The sequence below is a fragment of the Misgurnus anguillicaudatus genome, chromosome 18, assembly GCF_027580225.2.
Source record: "Misgurnus anguillicaudatus chromosome 18, ASM2758022v2, whole genome shotgun sequence".
Lineage (NCBI taxonomy): Eukaryota > Metazoa > Chordata > Actinopteri > Cypriniformes > Cobitidae > Misgurnus > Misgurnus anguillicaudatus.
Window position 1 is genome coordinate 20,957,689 of NC_073354.2, and position 15,504 is coordinate 20,973,192.

General features: G+C 39.4%; 1 protein-coding gene across 3 annotated transcripts in view; it reads left to right on the plus strand.

Moving 5' to 3' along the window:
- kif26aa (kinesin family member 26Aa) overlaps positions 1 to 15,504 on the plus strand; it is a 98,526-nt gene that overhangs the window by 59,573 nt on the left and 23,449 nt on the right. For 2 of the 3 annotated variants that reach the window (XM_055186346.2, XM_055186349.2), the window contains exons 5-6: positions 7,087 to 7,276; positions 14,977 to 15,168. In XM_055186346.2, the coding sequence (XP_055042321.2) occupies positions 7,087 to 7,276; positions 14,977 to 15,168 (382 nt within the window). Of the gene's footprint in view, positions 1 to 1,646; positions 2,456 to 7,086; positions 7,277 to 14,976; positions 15,169 to 15,504 lie in introns of those variants that run through there. The other variant, XM_055186350.2, reaches the window with a different exon arrangement.

Genomic DNA, 15,504 nt, shown 5'->3' on the forward strand with positions numbered 1-15,504 from the left:
TCATCACTTATTTTCCAATGGTCAGCTGGACAGAATAGGTAGTTCATCTACGTCTATGGATTAGCCATTTTTCTGATGGTTGACAGATCCAAAGAAACCAAAGAATACAGAATAAGGAGAATACAGCAAATATAATAGGCTCCCAGTCTAAAGCTGCTTTGTGATTATAGAGGTCGGTGACAAATTGTTTTTCAGTAACCTAAAGGCTGTCCCTGCTAATGACCATAGGGATGGAAGGATGACTCTTGGTATCTGACATGCATTGACATATCTTCTGTGGGCAACCTTTTGTTTAAACCACCTTTGTTGCTTCACTTATTGATATGAATGAAATTAAAGCTACATTTCATAGCATTTCAAAATCTCTTAGGAAGAATATTTGGAATATGTTTTTTTTGAAGTTTGGAGAGAAACTAAATCAGACTCTCATCCATCTGTAAGGGCACAGACCTATCTGACCTTCTTGCACTGTCAGCTTGACCAATGACTGCATTTCGTATTTCTAAGAGAATGGTGATTCAGAGCATGTGCCTAGTATTGAACAAAGCTATCGGACTGAGTCAGCCAACGGTACTGCAAAGCTATATGTCATACTTTCTGCAACAACAGAACATCTTTCTTCTTTCATTTAATCTCTTACACCAATTTATCCTCTAAAACACTCACAAGCCTGATCTTACAAGAATTTGTAACTGAATTTATACAATGTAAGTCCTACAAATGTCTGAATATTAGAGAAAAGCTATTATAAAGCCCCACCCCGAACCCAACGTCACTAGAGTCAAAGTAGATTGGATAAAATGTACAAACAAGACAAATTCAAACGAATTGAAATATTTTGCACACACATAAAAAGTACATTTAAATGACCACTTTCCCTAAACAACAAGAAGCTAAATCTAAATGGTTAATAGTTAACTGCATTGTTGCCTATTAGTGGAAGCAGTGGAGGTCTGCAGCTTTGCTCGAGGGCTAATGTCCTCATTAACATCTTGCACCTCACCTGTTCCTTCAGCTCACATGCAAGCATTGTTTGTTTTATCTCCGTCTATTGATTTATCCATCAGTGCTGCCATCCATCCCTCTGTAATAATCCCTCCATCCATCTAAAGGGCCCTTATTTGTATTCTGCTAATCACACGCCCCCATCCTCGTTAATTTGTCAGTCTATTCTTACAGTGTCCCGTGTTATCTGTAAGTTCATCTTAACGGTTTGGTCGTTTATTGTTGTTTGCTAATGATAAGGAAATAAATCGAACGTATATGTAAACAGACAGGCAGGAAGGCAGTAGTTATAAGCATACGACTGTGTTTCCTTGTTTCGTGAACACGCACACGCACACACGCACACTTACTCAGTCTCTTTGAAGTCCGGCAGAATGAAAAAGTGGGCTCCGATGCACTCATGAAGTATTAATGCCATGTGATTTCAGTGTGTGAAAGTGCATGCTTTGCACGTCAGTGAAGTGTGTTGGTGTGATTGAAACACAGTGTGTGTGTGTGTGCGCGCACACAGGCAAGCGTGTGGAGCACGCTGCCTATCAGTGGCACTTTGCACAGCAGCTGTGTACTGACACAGTGTTTGGGAGGAGTATGCAAAGGGGCCGGGCTGAGGAGAGAGAGAGTGAGTGCATCAGAGCGAGAGAGAGAAGGTGAGAGCGACTCACCAGATTGAGAGAGAAAGAGACGTGGCTGAGGATAGAGAGGGGACCGTTGGACTTCTGCCAGGGTTTCCCAGCAACAGCAGAAACAGGAATTGACTCTTTTTCCTCCTCCCAAGGGATTTGCTTTTTCCACAGCCTTCATTGGAAGATCTGACATCCCTCTGCTAGTGGCAGAGTGAAATACGAAGAACAGAGGGAAAGCGGAGCAGCGGAGAGGAAAGACGTGCCCCCGCCCATCCTCAATGCAGAGGTAAAGTGTGCGATGTCTTGAAAGAGAAGTGGAAAGATGGATCAAAAGTTGATCGGAGGAGAGCGGTCCGTTTGAAGTCGTTCCAGAGTCCGACAGGTGATTTCCGGGATTGCAGGTCAACTTCTTTTCAGGTGACTCTGGGGAAGGATAACGGAGCAGAAAATGTTTCGGTGCGGGAGAGCTGCGCACACAGACGCACAGCAGAAAACTTTTCGGGGATGTCACGAGTGCTTCTGACACCTGCTTGTCATCCACTTACCTTTAATATCCTTGCACCCGTTTCCACTTCCGCTTGGAATTTGCATGAATGGACCCCTGATGACAGTGACGGGAATCACATCATCCCAGCCTCCAAAAGACACCTTTAGCCCTCTGCTACCCACCCATTCCCACCCTCCACACCAGCCCCGCCTCGCTCTCACACGTGCTGGAAGCCGCAGAGTGCCGTTACCGGGATTTGGAATGAATGAGTTAAAAATCTGCTTTTCTCACCCCTTTATTGGTGTGACCTCTGAACTGAGATAATGGACTGGAGAGAACTGTAAGTATATGGTTTTACCTTTACCTACACGTTTTTTTCGATGTGTTGCTGTATCGTTAAACAATTCACTGAACATCATTAAGTGCTTTAGAGACCACAGTGACCACTAGTGACTCAGGTTTGCCCTTAAATGCATTACTGTCTGTTATGCACAAGCCTAAAGCCTCACCTGCAGTAAAGCTAAGTAACATCTTCTCCACGATATCAAATCCAGAGGGAGTTCTGCTCTCTGCAGAAAGGGAGATTTAACAGGTGGGTGCTTTTGGGTAAAGCCCAGCCTTGCGTGTCAGAGCTCACTCTACCATGCTGCTTTTCACCCAGTGTGGTCACCCACCTCCAGTCGCACCCCAGCTGATATCTCAATCTTTTGTGTGTGTGTATGTGCTGTGTATTATAAAAAGCTTGTAAAGCATGTGTCGGGCTGCCAGACGTACTGAATGCGGCTCACTGCCCTATGTGTGGGTGTGGGTCTCCTCTATGTCTTTATGCTGTATGCTTGTGTGTAATTGTGTGTGTGTGTGTGTGCAGATTTCACTATACCTGCGAGCGGCAATTTATTTTTAAATGCCAATGCAAATATAGGGAAACATCAAAATAATATTTGAAGTTGTATTAAATATTAAACAGGACCCAGTTTTGCTTTGAATATAATGATGTCCACAGGTATGGGTGAGGGATTGAGGATAAAAAATATCAATAACTTGAAACGTCAATAACTTGATATGTTCAATATAAGTATATGAGATGTTTTCAATAGTCACATTTTTTTTTTTCTATCTGTCTATCTCTGTATCTACCTATCATAGAATCAACACAGTGTGGGCAAGATCTAAGCATAAATTGGCTATGAGGGTAAATAAAATGTTATGTTACTTGCCAGTTAGCTAGTAACTTCTTAAGAACTTTGTCAAATGACATAGTTGAATTTTAAGTATGACAATGTGACACTCATGCAAAATGCAGTTGAATTTTAAGTATGATAATGTGAAAAAAAACGCCGCCTTAAAAACATCTGTCGTGACTGATGTGTCTTTTGATGAAGCTCATCTGCTGTTTGATGCCTAAAAGTTTTCTTGTTAACACAAATGTGGCTTGCATTTAATTACCCCATAAAATACTGTTTTATGGGTGTTAAGCAACGTGCAAACTGCCACTGTGTTTGGCGCCCTGTCTTTTAATGTGGTAGTTTTACCCCCATTGGTAGTTGCTCCCTAAAGTCGCTTATCATTTGCATAAAGTGGAACTTTTCTCAACTTTGCCACATAGCTGGACACGCCCACTTCCGGTCTCCAATGGTGTTTGTCGCTCATGTCGCCGGAAGTAGCCAAGCTTCTATTGAAATTAGGCATTGCGTCATTCTGCTGTTGCTAGTTGTTGGTGGGATGCATGTGTAATGGAGTCCAGCTAGTGTGTGAAAGCTGTTCGGTAAAGCCCGGAGTATAGTAATTTTTTCACATGTGCGCAAACGTACGTCCACAGTCGAACCACAGCACAGTTTATTTGACTCGTACGTGTACGCAGTCGTTCGATGCATGCACTTTGTGACAAAATGCAACACATCTGGGCTACATACTACATTGTCCTGTATGCGCATGCGCGACCTACACGTACAATCTATGCAGGGTTTCAAAAATCCGGTGGTGTTTACAGTACACGTGTTTTCTTCTGATGACGAAAATTGCGTTGTGCGCATTGTACGTGGACCCAAGTGTATACCTAAAAAATAGACTTATACTTCGGCTTTGAAGTCCAATTTAAATTTGTGTAAGGTCTACCCCGTAGGTTATTCGTAGCCTCTGCATAGCCTTACATGCTCCTCACCAAATTTTTAACAGCGCGTCAGTATTACGCGGACCGATAGAGATGTTATCGGTCCACTATAACCCCTCCCGTCAGTTAAAAAACTGCGTCATAGCTATTTCTGTTTGTGTGAGAACAAAGATGGACCAAGTTGAGGAGTGATTTAACTCAAACTGCAACATTAGTCGCTGTTTATTTATGTCCATCACTGCTGGTCATCTCAAAACATACACAACAAGTTGCTGTTTCTTCTTCATTTGTGGGTAAACTTGCAAAGCTGCTTCTTAATTGAGGGTCGTGCTGCTATTGTGGTAACACGCGTGGATACTGCCTACCAGCAGTCTGCATTTGTGCTTGCACGTCTACGCGGACGACAACACAAAAGTATAAATGAAAACCGACGCGTAACCTACAATGGCTGATTTTATGGTTATTTAAGAAAAGGAAGTACCAACGTGCATTTCGAACGATCGAAATAATCCCTTAGAGAAAGTTATGCACATTTATTAGGAGAATAGCAGTTTGATCATTACTCAATCCAAAGTGTTTTTCAAAAAATTATTTTGAGGCTTTATATATGCTGTACTTTACAGTGTGTTTTTTTGCGACGTTTCATTGTACAGAAATCCGCCATCTGTTGCGTGCGTTGATTTGTTTACGCCGTGAAGTTTTGTAACTATAGCAACCGCTTCTCCATTGTCGTGTTTTGACAGAGATTACCATAAAATACTTAGTATTATACCACGGGTCTGTAAAATGCTGTATTCTGATTGGCTGAGAAATGTTCCGTGGGTATGCATTAATTTCTGATTACCGCACAACTTACTTGTCAGATGTCTTAAAAATAGGCACCAGATCAATGTTTGTGGTAACCGAGGTATAAGAGGAATAATTGACTCCGGTCCTTTGAATTATTTGAAAATAATGCACACCCACGGTGTAACGGCACTCCGCGAGGGTGTGCATTCTTTTCTTATAATTCAATGGCCGTCGTCAATTATTCCTTACTAAACACTTGGGTAAGGGTGACCGTTAAGACGTTTGTTGCAACGCTCTTAAAAAAAATCCCTTCCCTCAGGGATTTTTTTCTCCCTTAGGGAAACTCTCACTTAAGGATTTTCATGCAACTGGGCATTGGCCTTTTGCCTTCTTGTTAGAGCGCCCGACTCCCATGCCATACAGGTCGCGGTTTGAATCCGGCTCTGGGCAGGTTTGAGTAGGACCAGTTACACACACAGCTTTAAGATATTTTCCATCCATCAGATTAATTTACACATTAGTTGGCTGGTGAGGCAGTAACTTAATTTTAGACCTTGTTTTTGCCTTTGATGAAAAATGAATTTTGGAAGGCAGGGAGAATAGAAGAAAGCGTGCCTTAATAGTGCTATTTCCCAGTTTAAATATTCACATGATGATAGTGATGATATTCAGGGTTCATTTGCTTTGTAGTCTGTGCATGTCTGTTTGCACACACATCCACTCACACCATTTAATGCAGAGCACATACAGATTTCCAGTGGGGGTCTCCCCTTGTGTCCTTTATAGAGACTGTAATTACATAGTGTTCTGTGTGATTCTTCATCCCTGAAGAGACTGAAGGAGTTGAACTCAGAAAGGGATGGGGATGGGGTGAGGAAGAGAGTGAAACGATGTGAGGAAGAGTGAGACATTTAATGAGCTCAAGCTTTTCTCTTCAAACCCTTCACCCTCATGTTAACATAGGGCGTACAATGTGAACTGGAAACACTTAATTTAAGTAATCTGCATCTGCATCACAAACTCATTGACCTGGCTGCACCATATGGTCAAATGTGTATGTGCACACCAGAACATCTCACACTTATTGTTGAATAATTCATTTCAAATCATTTCAAGTGGGTTTTGTTGGAGTAATTGCAACCTGGATGTATGGATCTGCTCCTATTTAGACATGAGAATTAGTTAGGTCAGACACTCATTCTTTGTTGGATGGGTACCTACAATAAATGATGGGTACATGAGTGTTCTTTAGGTGCAAGTATAGATCTCATGCACATCCAGATTTTAATTTTTTGTGAAAAAAAAGATGTTAGTATCATACTATATTTTGTCTTTTATGGTATTTCTAAATGTTAAATTCTTTCTGCATCACATTCATTTAGCCACATCAGTGTCAACCTATCTAGTGTTTGTCACATCTCTAAGTTCAGATCACTTTTTCATGTCTTTCTAATAGGTACAGTGTCTTTATAAAGCTGTATTTTTATAGTGTGTATTACCCCAAATTGAATAATAGGTATCCAGTAATGGCTGAGTCTCAGTTTAAGTTGAAAAGAAGAAAGACTAAAAGCGTGCAGGTTGTTTATTTGGTCACTCGCAGATGAAGAGGACAGATGTGAACTACAGGGCTATTGTCATCTTAGTTTTTTTTTTTTTTTTTTTTTTTGAGCAGCAAATGCTTTTTTAGGGATGTTTCGGTATAAGCAGTGTTGCCAGATCTGTAAAACAAAACCCAATTGCCATTTAAAATTAATCCAAAAACATCCCAATTATTTACAACCCAAATACTAACAAATAATGAACCAAATACTTCCATCTCTAACCAGCAGAAAAACATCAACCTGCTGAAACCGTTTTAAGCCCAATTCAGAATTCCACGGAAAGACTGCAGACCTGGCAACGCAGTTTCTAAGTTTTCTCAGCTGCTGGATTCTAATTGTATCACTTACTTGTCTTTTAAAATATGTTGATCTTATTATTTTTGGTGGAAAAAATGAAATGCCATTGAAAAATAACTTCCTAGTATTGATTCCTTGACCTGCCTCACCATTTTGTTTTCTGCTCCCTTGCAGGGCTGCCCAAAAGCTGAACCTCTCCAAACGGAAAAAGCCTCAACCTCTGCCCCCATCACCACCCGATCCAGAAGAGCCATTCTTTTACACTGATGGCTTCAGTGCTGCCCTACAGCTCTCACCCCCACCTGTACCCCCATGTCTCCTTAGGGCGGGGTCAAAAGTCAAGGACAGCCCTGGGATGGGAAAGGTAAAGTTTCTCTACTAAAGTAATTTTTTAATGTCATAAACAGTCATAGAGGGAAAACTGGTATCCAGTTGATTCTCTTACCTGTCTGTTGATGTCCATTGTTTAGTACCTGCACTAAATTATAAAAAAAAACAGTCGATCTTAGACTCTTAGGGGTTGTGCACACCAAAACTTTTAAACGCGGCTGAAGTGCCAGCTGTTTTTCAGCTGAGTGCCAGCTTTCTTCAGCTAAGGGCTTTGGTAGCTCTGATAAGTCAGCTGTGAGACGGTTGGTTGCTGTGATACTTGTCCCGCCCCTCCTTCACTGTGATTGGATGGCCGCGTGAGAACTGACATTGACGAGCGCCGAAAAAACGCTGGGCGCCGGTTTTCAGCGCGGAAGAAAACTGCTAGCTGCAAGCTTCTTTTTTAAAAACGCAGAGCTTCCATTGGAAACAATTGAAAACATGCGCCGGCTGCGGGCGTAAAAGCTTTGGTGTGCCCCTTAGAAATGGTTTACAGGGATTTGTTTGAAAACTGAATAGAGATATCATGAAGTCATTTTATGACAGCGTACTGTACAAAATGAATTGAAGAGATAACATAAATAAATGACATCATGTAAAAACCTTTGGCTACCCTCTGCTCAGGAATGCCGTAGGTTTATCGATTTGGCTAGATCTCCAGTTACAGTCAAAGCAGACAGTGTGTGATAGCATGGGTTGGCCCAGTTGTCCTGATTCCCAGGCTGCTGGTATTCCAAGAAGCTTCTTCGGAATGCCAGACAGCATTCCTCTTTCTGAGTGACTTGCAGGTTGTGGGAGTGGGAAAAGCAATGTATGAAAACAGAAGGGTCAGGAAATGACATCAGGGGACACTTTGATGAAAGGCATATTTCTCTCCTAGAATACAGCTATTTATTTGTACTGGACAGTCTGTGTGTGGATTTGCCGAGGGGCATCAGTTTTTTACGGTAGCCCAATGACCTGACAAGGCAGTTCTGCGTGGGGAGTGAAATAGATAGCAGTCAAGTTTTCTAGTTTTGTCTGGATAATTTTAACATAGGAGTTTATGAGCATTGGTTTGGTTTGAATAGGTTTTTAAGCATATCAGATTGAGACTTTTACCAATTGAGAAGTTATGTTTAATTATTTAAATATTTTAAATTATATTTTATAGACATAATGTCATTTATTTTAAAATAAGTGAATCTAAACAATCTGTAATAAGTTAAGCACACATATCTCCCCAGTCAATACTGGTTGTGTATCAGAGTTTAGTAAAGTTTGGTGAAAATCAAACGATTATAAAGTGATGTTGATTGAATTTAGCCTGAATAGTTTTATGGTAGCATCTTTATCAGTTTCCACCTCGACCTTTATTTTCACCATTCAGTAATATGTGTATTTTCTCTACAATAACACAGAGACTGGAAAATTACTGGGATCTGAAGGACCACTGTACCCAAGTCCCAGGTTTTTCCAGTGGGAGTACTGATAGTGTGCTATAACTGGCTTTGTATGAATAGTATCTGCCTACAAACTGGCTAACCATAATGAGATAAGGTCATGGCTTTTTACCATCTTATCTGATACATTAACAGTATACAGATAGTGGAGATACAGTGACAAGGAGTTCCATATATAGTCTCTCATGGGAACCACTAGAACATCATTAGCATCTCAGCACCTCTATTTTGGGTAACAGACTCATTCCTTTCCATGAGACCCACTGGAGGTCAGAAAGCCATTGAAGATCTGTCTGACCCAAGTTGTGACCCTCCACCAGCACAGGTGATGCTCTCTAAATAAACTCAAAGAGATTTCACTCATTAGTGTCTGGTTAAGGAAACATTTCTGTAGGAGAAAAAATATTTTTTTAGATTAGTTAGTTAGATTCTGGCTAAATAATTAAATAAAACAATAATTATTAATCTTATGATGACTCAAACACTGCAGGTCTCTTATAGTGTCATGTCTGCAGGGAAATGATTCACTCATTAAAGACAATGATATCATCCGTCTCCAGGGGCATTAAAGGGCGTGTTGCAGGTTAAATTTTTTAATGAATTTGTGCAATTTGTTTGTTGATAATTAACATTTAAACCATTATCCATTGCATTTCATGTTGTTGGGTATCACAAAACGGAATATAATACGAAAAAGTACAGCGGTTTGCAATGATTCTCCTTTCCCCCACAACGCACTGTATGACGTCACGTTGGGGAGAGAATTCACCAAAGCCGCCTTGAGAGCATTGAGAGTGACTAAAGAGACTGTGTATAAATTGCTATATCAATATGAAACCGTTTTTATAAAATACTATATTTCAGATTATTGTTCAATTTTAACATCTGGTGTGTCTAAAACAGATTGCATTTTAACGAGATCAATTTGTTTTTTGAAATAACTTTAAACGTTTGAGCATTTAGCAAAAAATTGTAAAAGCTGCTTTTGCAATTTGCAGATTATTGTTACTTTAATGAAAACATCTTTAATCTCTTCATTTCATTAGTCAGTTACAGAAACCTTTTTACAATAACCCCCAAATTTCAAGACTTTGACTGTTTAAATATGTAACAATTATGCCCAATACTAACTTAAAGCTGAATTGTTTAATCTCTGTGCCTCTGGCACTACCAGGTGGACTTACGAAACAAAATGTCTTTTAAGGCGGGGGCCAAGATCTCTGAAAGCCAATGTTGACATTTGAATCATCTAAACAAACACGCCCCTACCCCAATAGAATCTGGACCTTCTTTTAAAAGACCTGCCCTACACATACGCAACCCAGGCTATGATGTCGCTTAGTAGACACGCACCTTACTGCTGATTGACTACAAGTGTTCTTTGGTAGTCGGCCCGAATCCCTTTTCAAAAGTACTTTTCCATGTTAAAATAAATGTTTCCAATAGGTTTCCTCAAACATTGCCCCTGTCCATTGACCCATTGGTTGGTCAGTCAGGGAGTTTCAACTCAAATTCTTGGCATTGGCATCTAGCCAGTGCTGTTGTGTTTGAGTCCTCAAGCAAACAGAGAATTGTTTTTAAATGTTTTTGGATGAAATTGAAACATTGAAAGCATTATATCCTGTACCTTAAGGAATTATCTTTATGTACCTTTAATACCACAGCTTTACTCCTCAAAAGAGCTCAGGGGGTTTCCAACATCTGAGCAGACGTCCGTTCATTGCATCATAATGACCATTTCAGATGAAGGGCTATATAAATAAAGCATTTTCCTTCCCTTAATTGTGCACCTAATTGTGTTGATACATTACACTTGTACCAACACAGCACCGGAAAATGTGCACAATAGACATTAAAAGTTTCCTAAAGTCACGCCAAAGGTAGGCAGCTGCAGGTTTTTAATGAGTTTTATCAAGAAAGAGACAGAAAAGGAAGCCATTGCTAATGAGTCTCACTGTGTTAAAGTGTGGTACCTGCTGATTTTAAGCTACTTGTGAAAGAGGTGGATATGAATGCTCCCATTTACTGCATTAAGGGAGGGAAGAAATGTGCTTCATTGATGAGATTCTTTGATGGCTCAAGAGATTTAATTGAATCCTCACTTTTGTTTCATGTAAGTTCAAACCTTGTCTCAGATGTTTACCTAAAATTCCTTGTAAATTAGATATTAAATATGTTCTGACTATGTCACACCACAGAAAATGTGTTATTAACCACCCAACCAAATATTAATGATGGAAAAAATGGCAAGTAAATAAAGTAAGTTATCTTAAAGGTACAGCGGAAGATTTTCCCGAATTATTTAAAAGAACCGCCCTCCATATTTTTAAAAAAATGCACACCCAACACTCTCCCTCCTCCCGAGAGGGAACACCTGTTAAACGCGTGCACAAGACAGAGAAAGAGCATGCAGGAGCCTAGTTCTTCTCTTCGCTCTGTTTACAAGTTACTGTCGGCATGTTTACCATGTCTGTGCGGTTCTTGACTTGTGCCAGGGCTAGCATCGCTAATCATAGCTTACATCAACTTTTACTAGCAGTGATTTTAAATGGATTTCTCCAAATAGCATGACAAAATGTACCTTTCCAGTAGAAACTTTGCGTGGGAAGCCCAACCTGTCCTATTACCTCACGCCAGCGGCCAGCGTGTGAAATAGTCTCCCATAAACACTCTGGTCTTGTTTCTTTCTTTATAGTCCTTTCTCTTCTTGTCATACAATTCGTAGACACTTTTTCTCTTGCGACCCTCAGACATTTTGAAAAAAAAAACAGCAAGAACGCGAGCTTCAATGAATGGTTGAAACCGTAGCACAACACACATACACGTGAAAGTGCGCATGTGCAGAAAGCGAACCTAGAGGCGAGCACGTACGACAGTTATACGTCATCATATAATCAGAATGATTGACATCTGGGGTGACCAATAACAGAGGTGATCAACCCGGAAAATGAAAATCTTCCGCTATACCTTTAAGAGAAGCTGCCGCCTGTCAACTTTCAAATACTGCTACAACTTAAATGGATGTTCGCGATTGTGTTAGGGGCGGGGCTATGCAGGGTGACTCATGTGCATCATCGAGAAACTGTTTTAGGCCCAGAAATGGTAATAAACTGTTTAATCTAATACATAGTTTACAGTCTATGGCATAAATTACATTTCTAACATTTATAATGTGTTTAGAAACAATTTTTAAGATTAATTAAGGTAGACAAAAAATATTATAGTGCTACATTTGGGGTTAGCAGTGCAAAAGTCACGGGTTCAATCCTGAGGAACACATACTGTATTTATAAAACAGTGTTATAGCTTGAGGACAACAACACACAAAACAACCCTGCTTATTTATCCATTTTCAAATGGAAAGCACTGTAATCTTTAGGGCCAAACATTGTTTACTCTAGTGTCAGTAATTCAACAAGGATGATTTTTTTAAATAGGGGTGCGCGGGGCAAAAACTTGTAACACGACCTGTTTACATTGTTGCAGTTGCACAATAGCCTCTTTCACACAGTAATTCTGGTAAATTACCATGAATTTACCAGAATTAATTTACCAGTAAATACAAAAATGTGCTGTTCACACACGCAGTGGCGTTCCGTTATTTTACCAGTAAGACATCATTCACACATCAGTATCAAAATACCGGTAAATTTGTTGAGAAATCGGAAGTACCTGTAGCACGCGGCGAGCTCAGTGTTGTATTTGTAAACAATCCACGTCGTTCATAACCACGGTCCGTATTTTGTTGTTTTCACGTCTGTGGTAAACAGTCGCGAAGTTGCTGATGACCAAACAACATTGAATGAGACGACGTCAAACCGAAAATGCGTTTTTAACAACAGTACTGTTTGCACTTTAGGCTTCACAGAGGGCGTGCTAAGGACGTCGGCAATTCGGTGGTAAGCTGTTCTAAACAACTTTGGTGAAGAAATGTGGACGTAAACTTCAGGTGTGCTCAACTTTCAAGCAGCATGTGTGTGGAAACGTCAGTAAACACTGCGGGGGTAAACGCGTCATCTGTATTAAAACGCTATGATTGGCCCGAAGCTGTCAGCACGGTCTGACGTTGTCCGTTCTAAATGTCGGTAATCCTATAATTTTCGTTCACACACAGCGCTTACCGGTAAATTACTGGTAATCTTACAACCTGTCTTACTGGTAAATTGGGAGCACTGACTATTGTTGAGCGTTTTGTTTTTCTTGTATTTTTTCATGCTGCCAAAAGACGATCTCCCAAAAATTATTGGAAATGTATAATGTTTTTCCAGAAAGTTATGGATGAATGAGTGTTTTGGTGCATGTTAGGAAATATTTTCAGCATATGTTTTTTTTTTTTTTGGTTTCTGAGTTGGGTGTGTAAGAAACCAAATCCAATGTTATGTCATCTTAATCAGTGTTTTGTTGACAAAAACATGGCATCGTTTTGAAATATGTCTGCAGCTCTTAGCAACTTTTTTGGTGGGCTTGAAAATATTTTGACCCAACGGGGTTAATTGTAACGATGTCTTACAACTAACCCCTCAGCACTTACGATATGAAAATTGCTAACTTTAACGTAATTCTTGCCGTTGTTTTATATAGGCTACACACGAAATGATTGCTGACTGCCAACAATATAAATGTCCATGTCTTATCAAAAATCATGTGTCAAATTTATTTTTGTTCATATCTTTAATATTTATTGAATAAGGTCACGTCAAAGACTTTGATGCTCATTATCTCAGAATTTGATTTTGAAACTGTAGTATGTTTTTTACAGACTGGGTCACATATAAAAATTGCTTTGTCATAATTGTGCTGCTTTTTCTCACATATTTAGACATTTGTATCCATTTATAATTGAACAATTGTTAGAAAAGGGCTGGATGAATGAATACAGTGTGGATAACTGTCTATTATACACTGTAAAAAAAGTCCGTAGAAATTACAATGTTATTGCAGCTGGGTTGCCGGTTATTTACCGTAGATTTACATTTATGTTATTTACTGGCAAGAGTTTATTCAAAGTTAAATAAATGTAAAATATTAACAAGTCTTTGTCTTTACAGAATAAAACTATACAATAACAGCCTCATGCAAAGCATTCTGGGAACCAGAAATCATCATCAACCTTTTTTCTGTTTTTTGCTCCAGATTTTGTTTTCCAGAATGTTTTGCTTGATGCTGTTTTTTTAGTTTTACTCTGTAAAGATAAAGACTTATAAATGTTTAATGCTCATTTAACTTTGAACAAAATGTTGCCAGTAAAAAAACATAAATGTAAATCTACGGTAAATTACCGGCAACCCAGCTGCAATTTCTACGGAATTTTTTTACAGTGTAGACAGATATATAAACAATATCCACTTCAAGTATATAGACAAAATAGTATTGAAATGTTTGCCTGCAAACTTAATTTTTAGCAAGTGTGACAACTAACCCCCTGCCTGTTACAATTAACCCACCTATGGGGTAAGTTGTAACGTTTGCACTTCTGTCAAATTTGGTGTAATTGTCCAAGAATGGTAAGTAATAGAAACAAACTTTAAATGTTCATTTGTAGCAGAGATGTGTGTGTTGCTTGTGTAAATATATAATTAATTAAACTCAAAAACTTTTGAATGATTGAGCCAAAACCAAAAAGCGTTATATTGTGCCCCGCTCTCCTTTACTGAAAATACATGTGCCCTGCTATATTAACATACTTAGTAAGTCTGATCGTTATTGCCGCCAATTGAATTCTTTATCTCATTGGAGGACTGTAAACATCAGGGGCCGTTTGTTGCTGTCTACTATCAAAGTGTCCCTAGTGGCTGGGCTATAAAACAAGGCGTTAAACACAGGCAGTTGGAGTACATTACTGCCCTATTGAGAAAGGGTAATAATGAACTGCTCTGCCTCAGTCATGCGAGATGTTTCTGTAGTCTCCTGTAGTCTTTATGAGTTTAAATAAGAAATAAAGTTTCATGCTTGTTCCTGTAACACTCCCACTTAATGTATGATCTTTCAGAAAGACACAGTTGTGAAGGTTTATCCATGTCCAAATGCTTTTTCTCATGACACAAAGAAGAGGCCAGCTCAGCATACATATTGTATTCATATTCATGCTTTCCAAGTGCTTCCAATATGAGGGAATCCTTGGCATTTAATTTCTTAAACTCAGTGATTGTGAGGATTTGTAGGTTGTAAGGTGCATTTAAAACCATATGTTTAGAACTTAACCACAGTTTTAATCTATTTCGCCAATGAGCCTAATGAATATAATTTTTTGCAGGTTAAAGTAATGGTGCGGATATGTCCTGCCAAAGGATCCCGAGACACCTCCGAATCCATGTCCTTTCTGAAGGTAGACGCCCATAAGAAGCAGCTGACCTTCTGTGAGCCGCCCGCTAGCACTCGCTTGGCTGCTGCCAATGCACCAAAGATGTTTAGCTTTGATGCTGTTTTTGCCCAAGATGCTTCACAGGTACAGTCAGTGTGTTATTACTTATACATTATACATTTGGTATAGCTACTTATATCTCCTTTATATACAGCAGGGGTGTCTAGACTTTTTTGTGTGGTGATCTACTTTTAAATTGATAAAGCCGACAAGATCTACCTGCTAAAAAAATAGTTAATTTTTTTAATAACATTTTAAATGTGTGTTAGGACTATACTGCACATATCTCTACGTTGAATTTAGGGCTGTCACCATTACTCCATTCTTTTGAGGAGTTTAAAAAAATCATTCAGTACATGCCGAGTACTCCTTAAAATAGCGGAAATGCGTTTTTCTTTGGATGAAACTAACTAGAAAATG